The sequence below is a fragment of the Monodon monoceros genome, unplaced genomic scaffold, assembly GCF_005190385.1.
Source record: "Monodon monoceros isolate NGI ecotype Baffin Bay Population unplaced genomic scaffold, NGI_Narwhal_1 Super_Scaffold_3, whole genome shotgun sequence".
Taxonomy (NCBI): domain Eukaryota; kingdom Metazoa; phylum Chordata; class Mammalia; order Artiodactyla; family Monodontidae; genus Monodon; species Monodon monoceros.
In genome coordinates, this window is record NW_021703780.1 from 100581319 (window position 1) to 100596614 (window position 15296).

The 15296-nt window shown below is 43.1% G+C and overlaps 1 protein-coding gene across 5 annotated transcripts in view; it reads right to left on the reverse strand.

The window, feature by feature from the left end:
* Positions 1-6696: 6696 nt before the first annotated feature.
* CNBP (CCHC-type zinc finger nucleic acid binding protein) overlaps positions 6697-15296 on the reverse strand; it is a 50122-nt gene continuing 41522 nt past the window's right edge. For 2 of the 5 annotated variants that reach the window (XM_029242961.1, XM_029242960.1), the window contains exons 2-5: positions 9176-9313; positions 8985-9077; positions 8634-8835; positions 6697-7767 (exon numbers count right to left, since the gene is read on the reverse strand). In XM_029242961.1, coding sequence (XP_029098794.1) covers positions 7650-7767; positions 8634-8835; positions 8985-9077; positions 9176-9299 — 537 coding nt within the window. In that variant the 5' untranslated portion in view covers positions 9300-9313 and the 3' untranslated portion in view covers positions 6697-7649. The remainder of the gene's footprint in view (positions 7768-8633; positions 8836-8984; positions 9078-9175; positions 9314-15296) is intronic. The other 3 variants (XM_029242964.1, XM_029242963.1, XM_029242962.1) reach the window with 3 other exon arrangements.

A 15296-nucleotide genomic window follows, 5' to 3' on the forward strand; every position in this document is an offset into this window, starting at 1 on the left:
CTTTTGGGTTTCACAGGAGTATTAACATCCAAGAAAAGAATAAAAATGGAGTATGGTAAAATCCTTAGGAAGGGGTATGACTGGAGCATCCCAAAGTTATAAGAAAAATTTTAGTTATTAACAAAACTTTAATCCATTATATTTGTAGTGTTTGTTTCAAATTGTCAAAGCCAAATCGCGTTTCTAACCAAAGTTTAAATTGTGAACTAACTGGGAATCAAGATCTAAATGCCCAAGAAAAACTGATTTTCAAAATGTGGCTCAGGTTTAGCCAAGAATGCATTAAACACGCTTTAGAACAGTAGACGGCTCCCCCTGCGCACCCCAGCCCTGGAGTGTCTCCGCGGCAGAGCAGAGCCAGGGAGCTGCTGTCATCCCTGGTGGGACAGGGCTCTTCTCCAGTTCCCTGCAGCACCACCTCCTCCACTTCCCAGCTCACCAGCTTCACCCACATCAGCTTTTGCCTTCCAGCCTCCAGAGTTAGCGGCTGGACACTAGGTGTCCCAGAGCTGGCTCATCCAGTCCCATTTCAGACTTGCCCAACACTGAGAGGTATTCCTCTCAAGTGGCATGCAATCTGGTGACACAGCAGGAAGAGTTTGAAAACAAACAATAGGTATCACTGATTATTCTACCAAGTGCTAGGCCCTCTACCAACAACGTCTCAGGTCATCCATCATAGTGATTCTTCAGTATAGGTTTTTTTTCCACTTTACAGATGAGCTTAGAGCTACTGGCTCAGTTTCAAATACGAGTGAACAACTGACCTAGAGCCAAGATTTCAATGAGGTCCAACACCACAGCCCATGCTGCCTGCACGATGCTACGTAGCTTCAAACACGAGCAAGGCCCTGCTGCTAAAACCAGAAGGGTTTTGGAGGCCTGGGTACAGAGGCACCAATAACCCTTGGGGGAGGTGAGAGATTACTTAGCCCCGGTTTTTAGAAGTCACACATAACTCCTGGGGTCTGTGACTGAAAACTCTGACCTCTGTCTTATCTGCTCAGGTTCACGTTGTAGAATATTTCACCCAAAACATTAGCGGATAAGCAAATGGTCTCAGCTTGGAGACGAGTGTCACCTCATCTATGGTAAACAGACCATATCATTTGCACAGTTTCACTTTCCCAAATTAAAAATACCACCTGGAGGCAATGAAAGAAATGCCCATACCTCTATATCAGCCAGAAATCTTCTCCTGACCTTGAAACATTCATCCAGGTCTAATCAGTTCTTGGTTCGAAGGCTCCCCAAAGCTCCATGATCAAATAAGGCAGCCTCATAAATGGTAGGAACATCACCTAAGCATCAAGTACTGAGAAAATGTGCCTAATGCATGAATCTCTGTGGCCTGACCAGGAAGTATAAATGTAGGTTGAATGACACGAGTTCCCCCTTCTCCTTTTGGGGAACTGCTCCCCACTCCTCCCCACATGCATCCACCTTAAGTGGAGGCCCTGAATGCAATAACCTCGCTCCAATGACTACCACGACAGGGGGCACAAGAGGGCAAGCTAACTGCAACTAGTAACATGTAAACTGAACCTGATGGAAGTGGATGGCTACCGTGGGAAGGAAAAGGCTCGAGGGAGGACGACTACAAGCGCAGGTAGCCATGCTTATGAAAGAAGTCCATCTCAGTGAACTGGGGGAAGTCCTACTGAGAAGTCACTGAATTCATTACCTCTGCCACCAAATTATCTTTGCCCAAGCTTGGTGACGTAGTCGTGTCCTCTGGGGAGGACAAGAGTAGTCAGGTTCCAGGCCATGGTTCACTTCATGTTGCGAAGTGTCTTCCATGAAAAACGCAATGATGAAAACGGGGAGCCCGGACGGACGGCAGCTCACGCACACTGCTCAGTGCAGCTGCCTGTGGTCGCCTCAGGCCCACTTAGGAAGTTTTTCAAGCGTAAGAGTAGAAATGGAAGTGTGAAAAAGACGTTTATGATTTTGAAGACACTGCTATGACCATCCTTGCCATCACATACGTATCAGCTAGCTCAGAAGACAGGTTTGACACCACAACTTGCTACCAAAACCTTTACTAAGAGATTACAAGTAGTTAAATTCCTTGCCAAGGTTTGTGGTGGAGGTGGAAATGGATAGATGGGAAGCAGTTATGTTTAGTGAATGCTCTTTCAGTTCTATGGCAAGCAGAAAGGATAATTACATGTACATAAACCACTGTAATTTACAGCATCAGCTCTGGACTGAGCTGTTCTCAAATTCCAACCATGACACTGAGGCCATGACGTTGCTTCCTTATCCCGGTAGCTGTCAATCCAGCGGCACCCTAGAATCACCGGGAAGCTTATAAAATACTGCTCAGGACCCACTCTGAGAAATTCAAGCCAAATGCCAACATCTCATAATTCTAGTAAAGAAGCCCCTTAACACCTACTCCATAAAACTGCTGTTAGGACTGACGCTTTTAAACGGCTTTAGCAGTTACATGCTCTGCATGGCATGCACTTAAAGGTCAGAGATGTAGCCCTTAATACTTCAGGTCACATAGAGCAAATGGAATGCCTAATGCTTATTACATATCAGAGTCCAGTACAAAAACAATGTAGTCAGAATCTTTTGGAGAACTCACACTTTCTTCCAGTTTTAAAATTATGGAATTAAGGGACTTCCCTGGTGGTGCAGTGATTAAGAATTCTCCTGCTAATGAAGGAGACACGGGTTCAAGCCCTGGTCTGCGAAGATCCCACATGCCGCGGAGCAACTAAGCCTGTGAGCTACAACTACTGAGCCTGTGCTCTAGAGCCCGCGAGCCACAACTACTGAAGCCCGTGCGCGTAGAGCCCGTGCTCCACAACAAGAGAAGCCACTGCAATGAGAAGCCCGCACACTGCAACGAAGAGTAGCCCCCGCTCACCACAGCTAGAGAAAGCCCGCGTGCAGCAAAGACGACCCAACGCAACCATAAATAAATAAGTAAATAGAAAGATAAACAAAATTTTTTTTAAAATTATGAAGTTTAACTTAACACGGTTGCAACCAGTACTAATTCATATTAAGGCAAACACATCCCAAAACAGGGAATAAGAGACAGATGATAAAAGACAAATATGTGCTGAAAACTTCTTTGACAGCCCCAAATTCTCAAGATTTTGCTTCCAACACTTAGAGTAGACAAGGTTACAAATGTACTTGTAACAGACAGCATGTTCTGAATGTATTCTGGAAGAGTAAACCACCCCAAAGCCCTGTGCTACTAATCAAGGTAAACGTGCAGTTTTTTGTTCTGCACTGGACTCCTGAAAACACAAAACACTATGCACAGGGGCCTCGGATGTTACCAAGTCACTAACTTCATTCCATCACTGTGGCCTTTCACTGCAACACAGCATACAGGTTTTGCGGGGAGGACTGGAATTCCTGACTTATCTACGGCAGGGAAAGGGAAGAATCTTCTCAGTTGCTTTTTTTTTTTTTTTTTTGCGGTATGCGGGCCTCTCACTGTTGTGGCCTCTTCCGTTGCGGAGCACAGGCTCCGGACGCGCAGGCTCAGCGGCCATGGCTCACGGGCCCAGCCGCTCCGCGGCATGTGGGATCTTCCCGGACCGGGGCACGAACCCGTGTCCCCTGCATCGGCAGGCGGACTCTCAACCACTGCGCCACCAGGGAAGCCCTTAAAGTGTCAAAGCAAGAATGCACCGACCAGTAAAATTAGCATTTCTAAAATTTGTTTTGCTAGATAAGCAGTAAGATGCAGGCTCTGTGGTTCGTCACAGCTAAAAACTATTAACAGTGTGGCTTTCTTTGCTGTGTGTATCTAAATTAGATGGAATAGAGAATTAAATGAGCTAGCCACCTGCAGCTAGGTGGACTTGATTCTCCTGGGGGACAATGTCTCACTGCCATGATTTAGAAGCCAGGAACCTGACCTCCTGACCCTGGAACTGCTACATGCTAAGGACAGACTATTCCATGAATAATTTAACATATAAAATAATCAAAATAACTGAAGCTCAACAGCCACAATCTTCCCAGACAAAATCCTTCAAGGCACTCTTTTCCCTACAACTTCAACAGAAATTTGACTATTTCTATTAAGAAAATCAACTTTTCCTTAATGGGTAATACTCAGTATTTACCGGGAACCTCAAAACCACGAAGGGCACTGTATCACTCGGTACCACCTGGCTTTGCCGGACCAGGGAGCAACAGTCTCCATTTCTCCCAACTGCGCAACAAGTTTACGAACTCAAGTCAACATCTGCACGGGGGCAATAAATGCTAAAAGCCTCAGCGGACGGGTGATGAAGACCGAGACATTCCGGACTGTTCGGGAGAAACGCACACCGCTACAAAGAAAGAAAGAGGCTGCCTTAAATGACCGTTCTGTATCAAGAGTAAAACTGATGTAACACAACATTACACACTTGGAAGACACTCTCGCCAACACAAGTTCAAGCTGACCCTAATCACCAGGAAATAAAGGGGATATAAACCAGTGAAATGACACCAAGGAAAATCAATCAGTAAACATAGGGCACTCAAGAAAATCGTGCCAGTTTCAAAAAAAAAAAAAAATCAAGCTTATGAGGCGGGAAAAGTTAGGAGAGACTGAGGAAACGTACCAACCAAATGCAACTTACAAACCCTGACTGGATCCTGGTTTGGGAAAACTGGCTATGCAAGGCTTTTTTGATACAACTGGGGCTATCTCAACAGTTGTATTAGGGATCAGATGGTACTAGGGAAATAATGTCAAATTTCTTAAGCATGACAGTGGTATCGTGATGCTGAGAGAGGACATCCTAGTTCCCACAAGATGCATGCCAAAACAGTCACACCTACAACTTACTCACAAACACCTCTGGACAACTGTTCGCTGTTAAATCTAGGGGTGGGGACACGTAAGTGTTCACTGTACTGGTTATTCTAAATACCACTTACAAAACCCTTCAAAACAGGCTTGTAGGCAAGAGCTCCTCCTGGTCCACTCACTGAAGTCCCTGATCAAGAAGCTTCAAGAAGTTGAGGAGAAATAGCTATTCTACAAGTACGCAAAACGGAGGCAAACGCTAACAGGTGAAAGATGCTACCTCCAAACAAGCCTCACTTTTGACAAAACCATTCATGTATCAAGGCAACGTTACTATCTGAAAACTGTTTTTAAAAAGTAGCCTTAAGGACTTCCCTGGTGGCGCAGTGGTTAAGAATCTGCCTGCCAATGCAGGGGACAGGGGTTCGAGCCCTGGTCCGGGAAGATCCCACATGCCGCGGAGCAACTAAGCCCGCTCGCCACAACTACTGAAGCCTGTGCACTCTAGGGCCTGTGTGCCCCAATGACTGAACCTGTCTGCTGCAACTACTGAAGCCCACAGGCCTAGAACCCGTGCTCAACAAGAGAAGCCACTGCAATGAGAACCACACGCACCGCAACGAAGAGCAGACCCCGCTCTCGCCAGAACTAGAGAGAAGCCCACACGCAGCAACCAAGACCCAATGCAGCCAAAAAATAAATAGAGTTAAAAAGATATCTAAGGAAGCATTAAAAAAAAACACAAAGTAGCCTTAAAACCAAGTCTGACAGCAAAGCATTAAAAGCCTACACAAAGTGCTCATTGGCTCCTAGCAATTAGCTCAATATCCCTGTAAAACACATTTTCTCACTGGACTTGTTCAGTCATCAAGGTCAATGCAAAGAAATGCTACCTTATGAAAGCACACTTCGTGGTCTGTTTCAAATAGGTCCTTAATTATGTGCATCAAAGGGTCTCGAACAAAAGGAAACTGCTAGGTACTACAAACGCAGCGCGCTACGTTGCAACAAAGCAGTTTTAAATATCTCGTTTGCTGTTTTATGTTTTCCACTTGAGGTTGGAAACACTGGGGGAAAATAACCTCATGTGCACTGGCCCCCAACCCTGAATTTAATTACATGTAACAGTGATGTCTTTGAAAACAGGGCTTCCCTTACGCTGTCTCATGCTTGTGCTAGAAACTAAAAAAAATTCTAACAGAAAGTAAGCTTGTACTCAAAAGGAAATGAACCCATGTCGTGATTTCATTTTCTTGCCTACTCTGGACTATTAATTTGACCAAGCTGGAATTAGCACAGCACAGCTGAAACACCAAATCTTAACACTGCAGTGATACACCAACACAAACTGACCAGACTTTACATGGAGGGTGAAAAATGCACGATACATCCAAGGTGAAATCACATGGCGGTGTGAAGGAGGAACAAATGAACTAACCTGCGGAAGCATGTGCCACTAACTGTGTGTTGTTTGGGGTGGGGTGGGGGGGACCACAAAAAAGTACAGAGGGCATAGGGTCGGAAGCTTACTTCAAGTTCCCGGCTCTAGGCACCCTTCAAGAAAGTTAAGCTTCTAGTAACTCACCTATAAAGTGAGTTTATTAAACCAGGTAACTTCGAAGGTCCATCTCAACTCTAGCTCAGACCCTAGGAAAAAAAGAAGGAATCCAGCATTTCAGATCCCCCTAAAGCCCAGGAAAAATATGAAATGCTAAAACAGCAATGGTATTAGAACTGTTCAGAATGAACACAGAGCTAAAGGCCATCATTATAATGAATGGATTAGAACGAATTAAATTTTCTATATCCCTGCAAAACAACTGACCCCAAAGTATCTGAAGCCTGTGCTTCCATGTAACAGCTATTTTTCATTACTGAAGACTTAACTTAGTACAAAAAGAAAAGTCCAAACTGTGAGCTTTCAGTCCTCCACATTCCCCTGTTTAATATGGCATTTTGCACTATATACATTAATGAACATCTGAAACAAGCAGAAAGAACTTGAGCCAAACTCCCCTTCCTCCTCCAGCTTTATTGGATAGTTTAAAGTTACACTTCTAGTTTCTAGGACTTCAGTCGCTTTTACCATCTGACCTTTAAGAACTGATTACAACAAGTGAAACACAGTTGTCTAAGTGATACAGTATACAAAAATAACATCTTCATTTCTGTGAAAATGCACTTCTCTGCAATTCCTGAATAGCTCCAAATTATGCTAGCTCTGAGCATAGATGTTTACTCTGGGTTTTAGATTTAGTCTTTGAAAAAATGTGTTCTACACCTTTGCCATCGCCATCTGTTTACCCAGCATCAACGCTGCGGGGAAGTTGTTCCTGTTCAGGCTTTTATCCCAAGTTTTCTTGCACAGCCGTTAACACGCATGTTTGGTTTTTATTTTGTTTACTCCCAGTCAACTGTATGTCCTATGTAGGGCCTGATACAGATGTTACTTGATGTTATTTAACAGCTACTGAGGTCAGACAATCCAAGGCAGTCATTATGCTAAAATTAAAGTTATTTATGGAAGAGCTCATGGACGCTTCCAGGATTGGTTTTTACCTCCTACATGGGAACATATTCGAGAAACCCAGAATGGGCTTACTGGTCTGACTCAACTCTTCCCATTCATCAATCCCTATTCACCAGTGGCGCGGAAAGGGGGTTCTTTAACAAAGCATTATACGTAACACCTCTACCAAACTAAACATAAACTTTTTTTTGTAGTTAAATGCAGGAAGTCGGTTTTTTTCCACCCCTTTCCTCCTTTTACACGGCAAGTAAAGCTCACTGGCCTGGGAGTAGCCTCTATCTGCCAACCTTTGGCCAGTGAAGAGGATTCAATCAGAAAAGGAGGGGCGACAGAGGACAGTAATTAAGCCGTGGCCTCGATCGTGCACTCCCGTGCAAGGTGCCCTGACTCGCCACAGCGGTAACAGTTGACTTCACTCGTCTTGCTGCAGTTGATGGCTACATGACCAGTCTCGCCACACCTAAAGAAAGGAAAGTAGAACAACTTCATAATAGCGCTCAGAAAATGCCCAACTGGACTGAAGCAATAGTTACTGCAGAACAAAAAGCAACAATAAACCAGTACAGTTTTGTTTTCAGGACAGTAAGTCTTATTATCCCCTAAACTAAGACCAAAAAGGAGGAATTTGATAGCGAAGCTACCCAATTGTGCAGCCTAAGGCATAAAACCAAAACCTTTGCCGTAAGAGTCCAATCGACAACACAACCAAATCACTGGCCAATGTTATACTTTCACACAAATTAACCCCTAAGATTTCAGTTATATACATATCAAAACTTATATAAAATTTTACACTTTCACGTGTACGTATTATTATATGTCACAGACAGGCAGAGTCTTCTGGTTTCATGACAAAAGATTTGTGTGTATGAATTACACGGTTTTCTACAAAGTGTCTGAAAACCCCAAATTATTATAACAGAAAATTTTTTTTTGGTGGGGGGGGGCCCCCACCCTGCACAGTAGGCGGAATCTTAGTTCCCTGACCAGGGACCAGACCTCAGGGACCAGACCCATGCCCCCTGAAGTGGAGGCACGCACGGAGTCCTGACCACTGGACCGTCAGGGAAGTCCCAACATTCTTATTTTGAGACCATTAAAAATTCCAAAGTTGTGCCGCGTGCCGCCCAGCTGCTATAACCCACCAGGCATCACGGTAGGACACTGCCCAAGGCAGACAGTTGGGCTACGCAGGCCGGAAACCTCTCCTACGGTCGCAGCCACCTCAGGGAATGTACTACCGCCACGGCCCTCCCATTTACAGCCAACTCACTCTCCAGGAGCCCCTGCAATGAGCTCTCCGCCAGCAGCACGCCAGCAACTCACCTATAGCACTTCACTTTGGTGCAGTCTTTCTGAATGTGTCCGAACTCTCCGCAAGAATAGCACTTCTGCTCGTCTGCGTGGTCACAGTCGCGGGCCAGGTGGCCGGGTTTGCCGCAGTTGTAGCAGCACTGCTCTCGCTCCCGCTTGGGCTCCTTGCAGTCCTTGGCAATGTGACCTCCCCGGCCGCAGTTATAGCAGGCTTCAACAATAAGGAAAAGAAGCAGACCAAGACTATAAAACCTTACAGACGCCGCTACACGTCAAACCACACAGCACACACCCTCAGAGGTGGAAAATGTCTTCCAACGCAGTAGAGCGTGCTTGCACGGAGAGGAAGTGTTAAATGCTTACCATCCTCCTGCAGATCACAATCCTTGGCAAGGTGACCAGACTCACCACAGCGGTAACAGATGTCTGGAAGCGATGAGGAAACAAACTGGAAACCTATTTTGGGCAGAAACAAAAAGAATTTGGCTATTTAGACCAGTCTTGATGCTTACGAATACTGAAGTACTTCAAAATTTTTTATTCGACAAAAATACCTCTATCCGAGGTAAAACCACCTCTGCCACGGCTTCTCATTCCACGACCACGGCCCCCACCAGTGGGGCATTCCCGGGCCCAGTGGCCAGATCGTCCACACTTGAAGCATTCATTACTGCTCATGGCTGCAGCCAGATCTTCAAAACATTAAAAGTGACAACATTAAACCACTTGAAATTACTTTTAGCTTTTATTCCCCGTTTAGTGTATTTCTGGATAATTATTCTGGAGAAAAAAAAAATATTTTTTCTAACCAATATATTGGTTAGAAAAACAATCACATAACTATATATGTAGGCATTATATATCTATTATGAAATATGTTAAAAGTGAAAAACACATTGAAAACATGTATTTTCAAAAAACTTGTGATCTTTACAATCATTAAGATTATGCATACATGTTAATCCAATTATTAATGAGATGGCGGGACTTACAGGGTTAGTATCCATGAATATCCACTATTAGAAATAATTAGTAATACCTCATTCCAGGTCCAACTTAATGGACATTTTCATGGTTACAAGCCAGTAAACTTTATTGTGGGCAACTGGAAGTCATTTACTGGTTATAAAATTGGAATAACCCAGTGGGGCTGTAGTATGGATTCTGGGAGTGGATGAAGAAACGCTCTCCTCTGCGCCCTTAGCACCTAACACGGTGCCTAATGAAACTGCAGCACTACGCGCTGATTCAGTATTTAGAGCAGATGCGCTAGAAGAAATGCAGGCACTTTTGTCTCTAGATGACAGGGTATGCTAAAAATATTAGAAAAAAGACAAAGAGGAACACCAAAGTAAAATGCCAGTAGCACTGGGACCACTTTTTCCCTCTTCTATTCTCCCATTTCCAAATTTTTCTGTAATTTTACATTTAAAACAAGGTTACTTGGAATTTCATAGTAGACCCCTTTATTGGTTATTGTTTCAAAATAAAAGCAAAACTCCAACTAAAGCAAATGCATTTTACACTTCTTATGTAACAACCTAAAAATAAGCACGGGCTATTCCTAGAATAGAATGGAATGGAATGGAATAGAACAGAATGGAACGTTGCAGGACAAAGTCCCAGTAAAGTCGCCTTTAAAAAACAAACTAGTTAAAAACAATGTAACCTTTACATTTCCACACTTGCATAGCTCAACATTTTTACCCTTAATTCCAGTGTCAAACAATGGTAAACAAAGTTTTAAAAACACGTTGTAGAGAAATCTAGTGACTAAAAATTATGCTCAAGTTGCAAGTCTCCATCATCAAATATTGAAAAGAACTCATTACCTATCCCAACTCTGCAATCAGAGCCAGGATAAATCTTCAGAGGAGTCTTTCTACCAGCCCTTGCCACTTGCCATATAAACTTATTATCAAAAGGGGGTAGGGGAAAGTGCCTGAATGCATAATGCACATTTCTAGTCAGATGAAACCAGTCAGCGAAGATTAAAAACGTATTCTTGCGAAATTACATTTGCCTTCTTATACGGGTGCTGGCATTCTAAGTCATGTGGAGGGCTGGTTTCCACCAGAGAGAATACTCATGACTAAAAAACGAATGGCACATAAAATGATCACAGAAAAAGGCAGCTTACGGTATGTCGTCCTCCCCTCAACCCCATTTTCATTTTGCATCTTCTGTTTACTCGGGACCAATTTGAGCACATTCACTCTTGGTCCCAAGGAGTTCTCTGCACAAACGATCACTTCCTTTCACAAGGTAATCCAGGCAATTTGACAAGTTCTGAGTATTTTATAATTTTCTTATTTCAATAAGATACTTATCTTTTAGAAAAATGACAACCCAATATTCAATATGCATTGTCAAAGATAAAGAAATGATAGCTCCGGGCAACCTCCCTTTTAGACTGCTGCTTTAAAAGGACCTCTTGTTTCATAATGGTAAAGTCAAAGGAAATACGTTACAATGAATCATCAGATGTTTATCAGTGTATCGAATAAAGACAGCAGTTAAAATTTTACGTTTACTTTTAGCCTACAAATATTAGTTTAAAAAATTTAGCTACTCAAGAACTGATAAGCTAAGTGTGGATTTTCCATGAACTGTTTCTCTCCCTTTGGCCAAGCCGACCTCAATCAGCTGGTCTACATTTACTCCTTTATGACAGAGAGCTCTTTAGTAACATTAACCCAACTGATTCCCACTATGTTTTTAAGGCACGCTACTGATCCTGGTACTCATCTTACATACAAATGTACTTAGTTCTAAGGTCTTTAGAGAATGGCATGCTATTATTCCTTAGGAAAACTAGAGGCGGTAAGACAAAGCTGCAAATCTATCATGGCTCCCTGACTCCCACTGCTCTAGGCTGCGAGTGTGCAGCACTGTCCTGCCCTGCCCCCACCTCTCCCGCTTGTCACCACCTTTTGCAGCCTTCCAGGGCCAACTCTATAAAAGAGCCTGACCACACCACCCAGCCTGGAGCTATCCTTAATCCCAGGGCACTCTGCACTACCATTTTGCTTTTTATCATATTCCTTCAGAGCAGACGCCGAGTAATTCACCTTTGAATCATAATACCCCATACAATTATCCTTTTAGTAGCAGTATAACAGTATTTTTAACCGCTGGGTTGTTGTTATTGGTTTTTTTTGGCGGGGGGGGGGGGGGGGGGCACCAATAGTCATTTGCTGAATGAAACCAATTGTGCTTCTGGTACAGACCCGATCCAATCCAGAAAGTACTGACAATAAAACACCTGAATTCTTGCTATCACAAGAGGTGCTGCACCATTAATTTAAAGTAGTGATGCTGAGAATTCCCTGGTGGTCCAGTGGTTAGGACTCAGCGCTTTCACTGCCGGGGCCCGGGTTCGAACTAAGATCTCACAAGCCATGTAGCACCACCCAAAAAAAAAAAAGTTAACGATGTATTTTCAACTACATACTCAATAAGGATTGAGTACAATCACTCTAAATTCAGTATGTATTTCAGATTGTCTAGTAAAATCCCCACATGTAACTGAGAAATTTTTACTCCTGGTCACTAAAATCAGCAACTGAGCCAGGACCCCTAACTTGCCATCCAGAGTCTCAGCAACATTTTATGGAATGCTACAAAACATATATACGAATTTAAAAAACAAATACCGTATTTTCACTGTTGCCAGGCAGTAGGAGAGCATATTTTTCTCTTCCTTTTGCTGCTAAAAATCATTTCTGTATCTACACCCATGTATCCTCACACAGTATAAAAAGACTTGGGGACTATAGGGCTAACCACTTAACCGAGCTTAACCACTTGCTGCGTTACCTCAAGACACCTGACCCCTCTCCTGTCTTGAGGAAGATAAAACTGATCTGTAACGAGATTACTACCAGGTGCCTTGTGCTTAACAGGTGCTCAATTTTAAAAAACGTATGGATATATGTACACTGCTCACAGTTATTCCTGCCTTTCCACTCTTCTCCCAGTTAAGTTGGATTGTAGACAGATAGATGAGCACTCAGTCCAGGGAATTCCCTGGTGGTCTAGTGGTTAGGATTCTGGGCATCCATCCTGCAAGCCGCACGACACAGCCAAAACAAACAAACAAAACCAACCTACACAGCAGGCTTGAAGTGGGCCCAACTCTGCTTATACTCAAGCTTCCCATCTCATAAAATCTACTTCCTGAGGGGAATGGATTAAAAGGGTGAATTCCTAATGACTTCACATTTTCAACAACAGGAATCAGGATCTGTTTCCATTTCGATTGCTGTGTATTGAATTTTCACTGACATAAATCACATGTAGAGATGTGGTAGGAGCACAAGGCATGCCAGGCAGCAGGAGGAGTAAGGCAGTCGAGATACGGTTTGCAAAGACGCACTGTGAGGCCGTGTAAGCCAAGCTATGAGGCCTCTTTTACAGGTACTGCACTCGTCTAGGCTTTAAGGCTTAAATCCTGGAATTGGTACCAAAATGCAAATGGTAATACAAATGTCTTCGTGAATGTAATTCTACCATATTTTCGACACTAAGAACAAAGCCAGTAAACTACTTAAACCTTAACGGCACACGGTCAAGACTAACAATGCGTTTCGACGACTAAGAGACCATGACTCTATAAATACATTTAAAATAAGTAGCAACAGGCAAGGCGGGAGTGGGGAGCGTGACATAAAGCAGTAGATAAGGATCGGGTTGGATTGTTTTCCTAACACAGCCACATCGACTCACATTTGCTGTGTCTCCAGTCACCTTCCCCAAACTCAGGGTTACCCGACTCATCCACGTTGACCTAAACTGCACTGAGACCACAGTGGAGCTTCTGCCCCTTGAATGCACTCACCCATTTTTACACCCTAATAAGTTGCTTCAGAGTTCCAACATGGTACTGAAACACTTCCAACTGTTGAAATAAAGATAAACTGCAGACAGAATGGAAGGAAGCAAGTTATACTGTGCACTACCTGCGTTCTGGCCAGAATACTGTAGAACAGAGTACAGTCCTGGGAGCAATGCCACTCACACCCATTTCTGCCTGCTCTGAAGGGTTTTAATCAGTAGCTGAATACCTACTATAAGTCAAGGATTGATAAACACATTATCTGTAATCCCTACAACCTTGCTAGTCATGTATTCTTGTCCCCATTTTACAATAAGGAAACTGAGGATCTGAGACCAAATGACTTCCCAAAGCTATACAACTACTGGGTTGGCCACAAAGTTCGCTCGGGTTTTCCCATAACATCTTATTTCTAGAACTTTTTGGCTAACCCTACAGAAAGTTCTACACTTGATCTTAGCCAAAAGGCCGAGAAGCGATTCAGAAAGTTCTAGAGTCAGGATTTCAACAGGTAGCTCCAAGTCCTCTGCAGAGGCTTTTGTTAGGTTCAAGTGATACTGTACATGAAAATGCTATCAGAAAAGCACACCAATTTAGAGAAGTCAAAATAAAACTAGAATCGATAGGTTTCTAAAAATCCACACCCACGAATGAATTTAAAGCCACTTTAGATTTTAACCTTCTTCCTGAGGCAGAACTTAGGAGTGTCACCACAGACCAAAGACTGGCAACCTGACTTCACTAGTTAACACCCTCATCTGCAATTATGGAGCAACTCCAGGCGACCACCCTACTGCACTCTGTCCTGATTAACAGAGCCCATCCACTCACAGCGTGAATGCTGGTAGCCACAAGCTCTATTTTATTATTCCAGCAGTTTTTTACAGCATGAAAATGGTGTACACTTTACTGTGAATCTCTCAACAGCATGCCCTTACTGCAGCAGCATCTCACACTGCCAGAATAAGAGTTCTATTAAGTGAGACAGTACAGAAAGAGTGTTCTCCACACAGCAGGCCAGGATGCCTTGGCATCAGTCTTCTGCTCTCCACTTACTGTCAGAAGGCTAGGAAGAGGAAAGAAGCCAGCAATTCTGAAAAGAAACTCTCACTCCTGCAAGGGGAAGAAAAAAAAAAAAAGCAAAATCTCTCTTGTGGTCAAGCGTTTAGACAACAGACCAATCATTCCAATTAGTCAAACTGTGGTTCTACTGCCTTTAAGTACCCATCTTAAGCCTCCATTTAGGTACCACAGACTTCAATCAGATTTTAAGAAAGGTAAAAAGAATCCAATCACAAAACTGTATTACAAAACTCGCTTATAATACCTTAAAAAAGATCGCATTCGGCCTGTTCCAGATGTTCAAATACAAGTGTAATAAATGCCCCTTAAGTTTTCCACTGATTTGGCTCAAAATATTTTAAAGAGACTGCACATATGAAATACCTAGCTTATCAATATGAAAAGGAATGTGGATCTTTGGTTGCTGAGAAAAACGTTCCCAGTTTATCTGCGACATATAAGTACATAAATATATACTGTTAGCTTTTTTCAAATACTGTTGCCAAGAGGTGCGATTTGGAAAAATTTTAAGTCCTTAATTCAGCCCTTGGGAACCTAATAAATTATTCCTTTTATATTCCAGTACACAGAGCTCCTTGCAGACAAGAATCAAGCTCAACAAACTAAAAACAGCATGAAACTATGTACGAGGCACTTTGTAGGTGTTTGATTAAGCCTCCATCACAGTAATTTTTAAGAAGCATTTGAAAATAACTGCTTTGCAGAGGGAAAAAAAAAAGCCTAAGAGGTAGGAACTTCTTTTCATCCATCTCTTT